Source organism: Pleurodeles waltl, chromosome 3_1, assembly GCF_031143425.1.
Source record: "Pleurodeles waltl isolate 20211129_DDA chromosome 3_1, aPleWal1.hap1.20221129, whole genome shotgun sequence".
Classification (NCBI taxonomy): Eukaryota; Metazoa; Chordata; class Amphibia; order Caudata; family Salamandridae; genus Pleurodeles; species Pleurodeles waltl.
In genome coordinates, this window is record NC_090440.1 from 361,349,078 (window position 1) to 361,361,697 (window position 12,620).

A 12,620-nucleotide genomic window follows, 5' to 3' on the forward strand; every position below is an offset into this window, starting at 1 on the left:
TTTGAAACCTACAACAAACACTTCTTCTGATATTGTTGCCAACCTTGAACATGGCTTTTTTATCACAGCCTTAGGATTTCCTGGATGTGTGTTGTTTATTTATAACACAATCTTGTCACATATTTCTTTGACATTGTGACTGAAATTTTTGTTAAATAGCTTTTGACTTCTACAACATACCATATTATGTCCCTTTTTCCCCACACTTACTGCCACAAACTGCCAGGCAGGACAGTCTTTGGAATTGGCCATGTGTCCTGTCGTTACACACGTGCAGCACTATCCCTTGAAGGTATATTCACCTGTCTTGGCGTTTTCCTTCTTTTTCTATTTGACCACATTTACCTGTCATTTGTCTACAACGGTTACATTTGCTATTTCTCTTTTTGCCTCTTTCACATACACTAGCATATTTTCCACATGTTTTATAACTATAAGAACTTCATTCAAAGGTGCATTGTCCTTCAACCACAATTCTTCTCTTATTCTAGCGATAGTACAGGTTATTCAGAATTGGTCATGTATGTGCTCATCTCTTGCTGCTCTAAATGTACATTTAGCAGCCAATTTTCTTAGTGATCAGACAGAATCTTCTATTGTTTCACCTTCTTTCTTTGCTCTTTTGCCAAAGTGATACCTTTTCAATATTGTGTTAATACGTGGAAGGATATTATTATCTGTGTTTTTAAATGAAAATTTCAAATGCATTTAACCTACTTGATTCTTCCCAGCCTAACTCATGTAAGTGTTACAACATTTCCTGCCCTTCCACACCCAAACGGAGTAGAAAGAGTGCTACTTAATTTCAAATCCTACATTTGGTCCACATACGCTACATAGTTATCAAAAACCTTTTTCTATTTGCTCCATACAGCGGGAGGGTCACCTAGATGAACTATAAAGAATGATGGAGGGGTTATATTCTGCATAGTGTTTCCTCTTTTGTGAACTATAAAGGTAAAATATACTCAAGGGAGTTTTGTTTTCTTACATAAGGGCCAGCTGGCTAACTCCCTGCTAATGTCAAAAGTGCAGGTAACAAACTCCACACGTCTGAGGAGCTGCTTGCATGAGTCTTGAAAGTGGAAATACGAAAGCAGTGAAAACATTAATGTCTCTGTGACCAATTACCAAATTGTATTAATATGAAAAACACAAATATCCAAAGGCTTAAGGTGTTCGTCACGATCCACAAGGTGAATAAGCATTTGAGTAAAGGAAATAATTTCTCCAGATGTTGGTCCAAACAGCAGATTAAAGCTGAAGGGAAACTTATCACAGTACCTTCAGGTCAAGGATTCTGACACTGGACCAGCCACTGTTGGGGTGTCCCAATTCTTATCCCATCCTCTTCGCCAGTGTGACAGGTGATGGAATTCACCACAGGGGGGGCGTGTGCAGGTATCTTCAGTCTTTATTCAGGACACCCCAGCCACAGCTCAGTCAAACAGTTTGCAGCTTGTCATCACAGTTTCTTCAAAGTCAACCTGAACATTCTATAGTGTGTGTTCAGGAGAAACACAGAAAGGGGAACATAGGAAAATACCAAAAGTTCCTCTTGTGTAATTTATGAGAAAGAGTTTAAGTGGCACTCTATCTGCAAAATAGATCTAAACGGCGAAGTGGGCATAGGAATTGAATCATTAATGATGGAGTTTTGGATAGTATATTTTTTTTCTCTGATTGGAAAAAGTCAATATTGTCACAAATTGCTTGTGATGGTGATATTTCAAAATTTATAGCTGCAGGTTGTTAACGTTTTGTGGTACACTGAGGACATGGGCAGTAGTCTACTCCCACTATGACAGCGTGCCTGGTGATCCCTTCCAGGTCACAGAACAGTTTCTTGCCATTGCCTTACCAGGGACAGGCCTAGCCGTCTGTGCACAGTCTAGGTTTGCAAAGCGCCATGGCCAAAATAAGTCAGAGTACTGGTTTCACGTGCAGTTGAGCACTCCGGCAGGGGTACACACCTGTTTAGAGGACAGGCCCGCCCCATCAAATGTAAATCTGGCCATCATCTGCATGCATTTGAAAGTACATGTAGTACTGATCAAGAATTTGAGTCAGTGTCAGATTGCAGATGTTGAGGAGCAGCAGTAAAAGCACTCTGTAAGAGGATGACATTAAAGATCATGTTCTTACTTCGTGTCTTTGATTGAAAAGAGAATTGAATCCATTCCAAGACCAGACCAGACCAGACTCCCAGTCCCGTTCTTTCAACCTCTACAATAAAATATTGGGTTAGCCATCCTATAGGTTGCTTAAAGGCCAAGCAGTATCATAGCAGCTTGTTGGTCTTCAAGGGTGAGGACTAGATCTCAGATGTTGGCCGGAGCCAACTGTGTCCCCGTATGGTCTGAATACACATTCCAAGTCATGAAGGATGTTGTTTTATTTCACTTGTTCTTGTGGTTGTGTGGTTATTTCCATGTATGGGAGGTTGGAAATTCTTCAGTAGTTAAAATCAGTGGATCGACCATTGATTTTATTCATGATTACGGTTTCATTTACAAGTTTCATTGGGTTGGGGACCCAGCTTCTTAGTCTGGCGGTGTTAATCATCTTTATGGTGTCGACTATGAGGAAAGGGAGACTTTTGTCATACAAGCTGTCATGCATGCTTGCACTTGCAGCTAAAAAAAAATTTATGGGCTAGGCTGGAAACTACCTCTTTTGCCAGGATGGAAAGAGCATGTAAAGGAAGATGGGCAACCCAGTAACCCCTTAAAGCCTGGGTATCTGTAATATGGAAGGTAATTAATTCCTTCTGATAAACCTATGGTTTGAACTCAATGGAATACTCCCCTTCATTATAAATTTTACCTTACGCATAGGACTGAAAGTGGGGGTTGGTGTGCCGGGTAGAGCAAGTGTGGGTTATTTGCAGTTGAATCTCACATGTTCGGTGTTTTTAGAACAGTCTTGTGTTGCAGTATCCTTACATATAATTATTAAACATTGTCTGTTTTCATTAATATTTTGGACGTTCTGGTCTGCATTACTAAAAAAGATACTTATATAACTTTGTTAAGCCATGCACGTTCAACAGTCCTGCTAACTTCTCAAAAACATTTCTTAGGTTTGCTATTTGGTGCAAAGGAACACTTCAGGTCACACCGTCTCAATATGGTTATAAATTACACCATGCAAATAACTGTACAGCAGCAGAGCATACTAGAAAGTGTTTTATTTGTACATTTTCGCCTATTGGGATTCAGCACCTATAAGGAAAAACGTTTGGGGTGGGATGCTTTAACAAATGAACTACAAGTCATCAAGTAACCTCTGATAATGTACATGCCCCTCAGACAGTATTAAGGTGCTGTATGACCCTTCCGCTTCTATCAGGTGGCAAGTTCCTGAGAAGTTGTGTCTTTGCTAGATTGATGTCTGTTAATTCACAGGAGCCAGTGCAGAGGCCTGCGGCAGCCAAAAGGTCTTGGTGATGTAAGTGAACTAAATCAATGCTGGTGAGTAGTCTCTTTCAACTAGACAGGCTCATCGTAACTGGATTCCACCATGCTGCATCATCTGAGGTTGCTTTCAGCACCAAGAGCCACACGATGTCGAACGAAATCAGAGTTTCCCCCTTTTATGGGACGCCTGCATCCATCTCCCTGCTGCTCTTGAGCACTGCTGTTTTGCCCTGAGTTTAGACTCTCCCCTTCCCCTTGCAGATTTCCTAATTTGTGCTCAGTACTCAAGCCAACATGCGTGAGTTAATGCATGAACTGGCTCTCAATCCTGCCTCCCCATCACCCAGTTGAGACATATCCATCCTTGTTGCTTTTTGAAAAAAATCCTCTTCATTCAAAAATTGAAAACGGAAGCAGTTCTGCAAGTCTGATTAAAAAGTATTACTTTTACAAGGCATTTTCTAATTGGCGCTGTACGGGATCTGAGGCACATGCCAGAGGTGGTAATGCAGATAGTCATCAGATTTTTTCACTTGCACTGTGCTGTCATCTGAGGCAAGAGGTAGATGTGTCTGCTGAACTGTCCATAATTAGCAAGAGGTGTCCTACTGAACATCTCACCTGAGAGGTGGTCACTCAATGCTTCCAAAACTCGATACCACACCAGTTGTGACCTTCTCAGTGATGTGTAAAATATTAATTTTTTAGACAGTGCCCCCCTTTTCTCCTGGATGCATCTCTACCTGAACACTTCAACATTACTCTTCCTCTTTCTTCAGTCTTGTCAAATTCACTTAATTTTGAGGTCATCGGAGATCAGAAATTACTCAAGGGCAAGGACAGTTTGCACTTCTGCTGCCTGTGCAGTATGTGTTTTTTGTGTGAGTGACAATCGTTGTGCTGATGCTGCATTTGAGGTACTTGGGGCCACATGTACGAAGCCTTTTTCTGGTCACAAAACAGCCAGATTCACATAATTGGGCCGTTTGCGACCAGAATGTTTTTTGGTGATGTACAAAACCCAATGTTGTGATTCAGTAATTTTTTACCGAATCGCAACATGGGTTAGCGATTTGGCATTAGGAAGGGACGTCAAGGGCATCCCTTCCTAATAGCGACTTGCAGTGGCATGTATGAATGTTTTGTGACTGAAATGTGGTTGCAAAACATTTGCTTTTTACCACCAAATTCAATTTGGTGGTAAGGTAACCTATTCACAAATGGGAAGGGGTCCCTAAGAGACCCTTCCCCCTTTGTGAATGTGTGCAAAAACATTGTTTAAGGGCAGGCAGTGGTCCCAAGGACCACTGCCTACTTTTAAAAAATGAAACTGAATTGTTTCATTTTTCTTTTTGAAACACATCCCGTTTTCCTTTAAGGAAAACGGGCTACATTAAAAATATATTTTTTTTAACTTTATTTAAAAGCAAACACAGGCACGGTGGTCTGCAGTTCCCAGCAGGCCACCATCCCTGTGTTTTTAGCGATTCCCAGTGTATCGAAATTTGTGACATACTTCATGAATATTAATGAGGTAGGTCAATTGTGGCCCACTGGGAATTGCAAACAGTGTAAAACACATTGGAGTACGTAGCTGTTTGTAATGTCCTAGTTGCGAATCACACAGATTTGCAATTAGGAAATCGCAGAAACGAAGCTACGTACATCTGGCCCTTGGTGTGCACTACTGTGGACACTGCTGTATATTTTCTTCATTGTATGCAAGTGAAGCAGCACTGCTCATGCGTCTTGCTGTTATGTGTTTTTGAAGCTTTATTTGCCCTTTTCAACGTAAAACAGACAGTGATTGGCGTTTTCAATGCTTTTTAGATTGCATATGCAAAAATGCATGTAAACCACAAAGGTACCACATCTGTACCACCGTTTTGCACTTGTATTTTGATACCATGTCTAAATAGTACACATATATTTATATGCTGTCTTTTTATTAATCACACATTTTTTGCTTGTTTAGATTGATGATGGTGCTGGTACGCCAATTAACCCAGCTCATCAGATGTAGTATTCTTAATTTTGTACAGTGTGCATGCAGTAGCAAGCAAATAATTGTGAACTCACGTTAGTTGTCAGTAATTCTGAACACTACTGATTAAACTTGAAGCAAAAGGTGTCTCTAATCATGTCCCAAAACAGTTAGTGTGGTAGTGTATTTCTAAAGGAAATGCCACCTCTCATAGATCTGATTTAACCAAGTAAAGGCTGATTCGCTAAAACTGTCTGCACTTGGAAGTAAAAACAAATCGGCTTCTTCAGGTTGTCAGATTCCATTTTCAGTTAGAAAAATTCTTGCTGGTGAAATTAAACAGTTCCTTGTGCTTTTAGTTTGGAAAGTGTCAATCAACTTTTTTTTTTTTTTAATGTGTGCTCTTTTACATTTCCAGATTGTTCCATTCACATGTATTGCAGTGTCTGTGGGTGTACTGTGCAATTATATAAGTGTCTGTGCATATATACTAAAGTTTTGTAGCACTGCAGAGAATAGGCTGTGTACGCATGCTATTTATACTTAGACCCTTCACCTATATCACTGCGTATGCAGGACTATTTTTGGTCTCACCTACGGACAGCTGTCGCTGATTATTGTTGAAGACCAAATGTCTCCAGTATATAAATATATATATATATATATATATATATATATATATATATATATATATGTAGTGGGCTTTGGGTCAGTCCCATGCTTTTGACTGGATGTCATTCTGGCCTATTCCAGATCCCTGGTGTCTAGCAGGCTTTCTGCCCCCAAAGGGGGGAGGGCAGAAAGACTGCCTATTTTTGTTTTGGGGTGGGGGCACTAACAGGCCCATTATGGGCACTAATAAAAAATGTTCCAGGTGTGCTAGGGGACTTTCTGAAGGGCAGATTGGGGACTGTTGCCCTCATTTGCCTCCCCAGGGGGAGGGGGAGCAGAAAGACTGAACAGTACCCAAAAAACAGGGAGAACAAAAGCTCTTGCCCCTCCCTGGTGTCTAGTGGAGTGGATCCCTACTTTAGGATCGCCCTTATTGGGCTATCTCCATGCAGGGATCCACTTGGGAAAGATACCATTGGAAAGAGGAGATTTTCCCCTTTCAAACAATACATTTCCGTCTAGATTGGTGCTCAAGGGGCTAAGATTGCCCCACGAGAACCGATGCAGAGAAGGTGAAACGAGCTGATGGGCTCATTTCACTGAAAAGAAAGAAACAGCCTTGGGAGCTGGGAAAGCTTTTCCGCAGCTCCGAGGCTGTTTCTTTCAGCAGGAAATCCTGCTGGTGCCCGCAGTAGAAGGATTTCCTGTATTGTGTGCGTGGACGTCCTGGAGCCGTCCAAAGCACACAACCAACATGTTGGATGGCTCCCAGCCGTCCAACGCAACAATAGGGTTGAACATGGTAACATTGGCTTACATCTGATTGCCATATTTAACTTGTAAGCCCCTTGTAGAGTGGTATACCATATACCTAGGCTCTGTAAATTAAATGCCACTAGTGGGAGTGCAGCACTTATTGTGCCTGCCCCTCAAGTAGCACGTTGAAAAATGTCCCAGGCCTGCGATTGCAGCCTGCATCCAGTTTTAAACTGTCAATTCGACTTGGCAGTTGTACCCTCTTGCCAAGCCTTAATCTCCATTTACTGTGTATTGGTCACTCCTAAGAGATGCCCTAGGTAGCCCATAGAACTGTGTGCATTGTAATTAAAAGGTTGGACGTGTTCTTTTAAGTTCTACATGCCCTGATAGTGAAAACTCTTACTTTTGTTTTTCACTACTTTTTAGGTCTACTGCTCCGAAGGGATAACTTTGGGTTCTGTTATTACATTTAATAAGTGCTAACCTTTGATTGGAAACTGGTGAGCATTTCATGTTTGGTGTCTGAGAAATTGTATTTAAAACCCCTTGCTAAGGTCAGATTTTACGTTAGATTTTTGAAAATGCTACTTTTAACACGTGGGCATTTTCCTGCCCCAAACTATTTAGTGCCTCCTGCCTATCCTGGGTCACATAACTGGGTGTAGTTGACAGTTGGTCTTTGTTTATTTCTTCCAAACTGCCACACAATAGAGGGATTAGGCATGCCTGGATGGGCCATCAACTAGCAGGAAGGAGGTGGGCAGAGCTTTACTTGCAACTGAATAGGCTGTGCTCAGCCTCTAAACAAATGAGTTGTCATCCCTGCATTGTTCATGCAGCCAGCTTGGAGCCAGGGCAGAACGAGTCAGGAAGTCGCAAAGCACATCAAAGGGAATTCTCTAGAAACTTCTCATACTTCAAAGAAGGCACATGTACAAAAAGGGGACATTCAGACCTTCTCTTCAGTTCATTTTCTGGGCTGAAGAAGTACTCTCAGAAGCCTGTCTGCTGATGTAGTCTTCTATATTCTCCACTAGACCGCTTTGCTTCACCTTGGAAGGATTGCTTTGCTTCCTGGAGCCTGCCTTGAATCCTCAGAAGCCTGTCCTGCTGTTTGAGCCCTGCTTCCCCACTTGAACCCAGGAATACCAGAGTTACTCCAAAGGGTAGTTTGCTAGCCTCTTCATCAGAGCCTGAGGGGCATAAAAGGCTCCATCAATCTTAAACTTCCATATGGGCCAAGGCTGTGTGAGTCCTAATCCACCCTCCAGTCCTAGACCCTTTCTTGATGGTGGTGCTAAAGGTGCCCAAATAGCCAAAATCCAAAACGTAAGATTTTTTTGGGCTGTAAACTGCTCTGAGAGAAGGCTAAGACCAACCTGCTCACCTTTGTGAATGCATCTGAAAATATGTTTTTCAGAGCAGGCAGTGGTTCCACGGACCACTGCCTACTCTGAAAAAATGTAAAGAAAACTTTTCATTTTTCTTTTTGAAATGCATCCAGTTTTCATTTAAATAAAAAAGGTTGCATTTTAAATAAATAAATAAAAAGCTGCTTTATTGAAAAGCAGTCATAGACATGGTGGTCTGCTGAGCTTAGCTGGCCACCCTCCCTGTGAGTGTGGCCATTCCCAGTGGGGTCCAAATTGCGACCTACCTCATGAATTTTAATAAGGTAGGTCATTTGCAACCTCATTTGGAATCGCTATATGTGTGTGAGACCCATTTGTACATTTCATTTTGTGATTCTCTAATTGAGATTCCCAATGAATCGCAATTAGAGACTCACAAAATGAAATGGTTGTACATCTAGCCTTTAGTCTTCTCCTGGACATGCTTAGAAACATTGATTTGATCAGAATTACAATAAACTGTGTCTCTCATTCATCTGTCATATTTCTTCAGCTAGAACTATTTTCATTCAAGGGATGATACAGCCAACATATCATCTTGCAGTGTGATTAGTCAGTTAAGTTCTGTGGCTGCAGATTTTACTGACTATTACCTCCTGTTTATGAAAATAAAACAGGTTGTCCTAGTAGACATAACAAAACATATAAGCTTTAGAAACAAATTTGGTTTACTTATGTGACGACTGACAGGAGTTACTTTTAGAAAAGACCAAGAATACCAATAATTGTCTTGTGTTCTTTGTAAGGGATAAAAATTAACCTACAGCATCCAAGGGTAGCCCTCACGACACTACAATGTTATCCATACAGCTGAGGTATTGCGCTCCCTTACATCTGAGCCTATTATTGGACGTCCCACTTAATTGCTGTAAATGACTGGAGCATCTACCCGGGACCATCCTACCTACGCACTTGAAAAAACTCTGTTCCACAGGCGCTGCTTTCAACACTGTCTCTACGGGGGCGAGGAACGGGACAATTCCTAGCAGCAACACAGGTGGCTTTTGAGGCGTGGCTTAAAACAAACATATGGGGTGGGCATGTAGAATTACTCTAGAGGCCCCGTTATGGCTGGGTCCGAATTTTAAAGAACTGGGAATACTTAAGGGTTTCTAAACTTGGGACCTTATTGGTATTTCCAAAGTGGGAGACCTTATTGAGGATGGGGGTGGGGGCCTCTTATCCTTTTGATCCATTCAGAAGGACTATCATCTCCATGACACACAACACTTCATATATTTGCAACTTAGCCATTCATGGAGGGCGGAAGGCATAGACACAGACCTACCTGAATATGAGCCCCTAGAGGGGAGTCTTCTAATGGAGGAGTTGGCTGCAAAAAGCAATTTCTTTAGTCTATAAAACTATTAATATTAATCTACCAGACTCCCTGAAGAATTTGAGGGACAAATGTGAATTGCAGGTGGGGGAATTAGATGATCTAGATTGGGAACCTGCATTGATGCACCCGAAAGAGGTAGCCATCAAGTCCAGACTAACACTAATCCAATTCCACATTCTTCATTGAGTTTATTTCGACTGAGTACGATTACACAGAATGGGGAGAGCAATGTCCTCGGAATGTCTAAGGTTTGGTGAAAAGAGTAGGGACTTTCTACATACTCTGTGGACATGCCCGAATCATACTGGCAACAGGTAATCGATGAGCTGGGTAGAGTGGTGGGGGCAACAGTACTCCCTTATCCAAAGTACATCCTCCTTGGTATACCCAATGATGTTGATATTCCAAGGGTGAAACTTCTCTTCTGTAATTTGGGTTTAGTGGTGGCGAAAAGAGATGTGGCAAAATGCTGGGGAGCGCCCGAATGATCATCTCTGTCAGAATGGAGGGCGGGGATGTCCAGGGGCACAAGTTAGTGTCCATTTGTATTGTGTTTTTTCAAAACCAAATAAAAAACATTTAAAAAAAAATCAACCTGTAGATGATTGATAAAAGAAAATTCAGATCAGTTGTGTAACAGGACGATATTTGCTGACACATGATTACCTGAATTATTCCAGATATTACATCGGAAATCTCCATTAAGTATTGTATTTACATATATAAAGTGCTTTGCTATCACTAGGGTGTCCCTGAATGTCCATCTAGTATTTCTGTTTTCCTGCACAGTGCTATGGGCTAATTATCATAACCTCTCTCTTTTACAGGACGTTGCCATGTCAGCAGTCAATAGAATGGCTCTGAAGTTGCTTCCTTTAGATCCAAAAGACCATGGAACCCAAAGATGCAGAATTGGACCGGAGATATTTTCTTACTTGAAAGCTAAGATCGGTGCTCCATTACGGATCACTTTGCATGGCTTTGGAGAATGCTTGTGTACTGCCTGGCCTCGAAAAGACCTATGTAATGGTTACATACAGCTGGATTTAAAGTGCACAAATGTTGGCCTAACTAAGCTAGAATTAGCACCAAAGACAATTGATGCAACCCAAATAAGTATTCTGGCGTGTAGCAAGTTACGAAAAGTCACAGTTCGAGTTGTTCTTTCAAATCTTAAAGCAAAGCAAGACAGTCCTGAAATTGCTTTGCAAGACACTGTAAAAGACTTGTTGAAAAATGTTTATTTTTCTGTTAACCATGTGGTTTCAGTTACATCAGTGGGAACTCCTATTTTGTATATTGAAATACTTGCTACAGATCCACTTAAAATAGATGCTGGGTATATAACATCGAAAACAAGTGTGTGTATCAAGGAAGTTATTTCGATGGAACAGTATGAACATTTGTCAGCAAAGGAGTCTCTGGGAATGTCAGTTGCAGGAATGGATGATCTACGCACCTCATTAAAAGAATTAATTGCTCTTCCTTTGCAGTATCCTAAAACGTTTACAAAATTAGGTCTTTCTTGTCCTAGAGGGATTTTGTTAGTGGGTCCCCCTGGTGTGGGGAAGACGCTACTGGTGAGAGCTGTAGCAAAAGACGTAGGTGCTTCCTTGCTGTGTATCAATGGTCCAGCGATACATAGTGCACGACCAGGAGAAAGCGAGGAGAACTTGCGTCGGCTATTTGAACAAGCTAGCCAGTCTTATTCTGGAAGACCAAATGTTCTGTTTATTGATGAAATCGATTCATTGTGTCCCAAACGTGGAGGTTCAAATAATGCCCCAGAGAATAGAGTTGTTGCACAGCTGCTGACTTTGATGGATGGTATCCACAGTACAACTAAAATGATCATTGTGGGTGCGACAAATCGTCCTGGTGCACTGGATCCAGCCCTCAGGAGACCAGGTAGATTCGACAGAGAGGTAATGGTATATCCGAAATCATACTTGTAGTAATACAAGCACAAATACTCATTCTTGTTCTTCAGTGTTATGCAGTATGAAATGATTTATGTATCCTTTACAAATAACCCTAACAGCTTGTGAGTATGTAAACACCTAAAGATGGGATAAATGTGTTTATGTTCTAGATAGCTGCACCTTTGGGGGTGGATGTCAGTGGGGTAAGACGGTATACACTAAGTGCATTTTGTTCCCTTTCCCTTTCGCAGCCTCTCTCTCCCCCTCCCAGTGGCAGCTCCATTTGTGGGTATAAATTGAGTCAGAAGTTTGGCTCCTTCGATAAATGATAGATGTACTTATTACATTCTATAGAGCTAATTACCTAACTTTTTGCAAAATGATCTTTGTGCCTGTGACTACCTCAATTAACATTTTACACTGCTCGTGTGCTGCATGACACACAAGAAACTCAATGTAATTCTTTTTTCGGATTTTGCTTTTTATTGAATTTTTCTAGCGTGTCAATACGAAAACCAAGGAAGGTGTTTTGGGTAATAACAACCGTGCTGGACTCAACCCACCAGGTTGACAAAACCCTAGAAAAACAACCCTTGTTCCAAAATTTCATGAACCACTGTAACAGTAAATGTAACAAATTTGCGGAGAGTCCAAAAAGGAAAAGCATAATAATAATGCTGCTTGTTTTGTTACAGCCAAATACGTTTACATTTCAGTAGTCACTTCCTATTCATATCAAGTGCATACATTGGTTTCTTTGATGTTGTGAAACCAATTTATAGCACTTGATATGAATGGAAAGTGATTGTATTCAGGGATGTGGAATTCCTATCGCCCGACGCCCGGGACATCTTGTTTGGGGTCAAGGGCTACAAGATTTTATGTTTACTTTGTCCTTGGGACAAGTAGGCCCAACCCCCTGCAGCACAAACCCTTTGGCTGCCTGATTACAGAGAGTGGAACTCTCTGCAGTTGAGTTAATGTGTTTCCAAAAGTTAATGCTGTTCGAACTTGTATCTTTGGTTCATTATTTGAAAGTCTTCATTATTAGGGTGAGTGCTGTAAATAAATGTTTTAAGGTCACACTTCACTACTGACGTTGGTTCCAGTACAAAAAAAAAAAAACGTGTATACACATGTTTGAAAAGTTTAGGCTATGAGGCTAAGTTT

General features: G+C 41.2%; 1 protein-coding gene across 3 annotated transcripts in view; it reads left to right on the forward strand.

The window, feature by feature from the left end:
* The window catches only part of AFG2B (AFG2 AAA ATPase homolog B), a 201,594-nt gene that overhangs the window by 35,852 nt on the left and 153,122 nt on the right, over positions 1 to 12,620 (forward strand). For all 3 annotated transcript variants that reach the window (XM_069222523.1, XM_069222522.1, XM_069222524.1), the window contains exon 3: positions 10,356 to 11,453. In XM_069222523.1, coding sequence (XP_069078624.1) covers positions 10,356 to 11,453 — 1,098 coding nt within the window. The remainder of the gene's footprint in view (positions 1 to 10,355; positions 11,454 to 12,620) is intronic.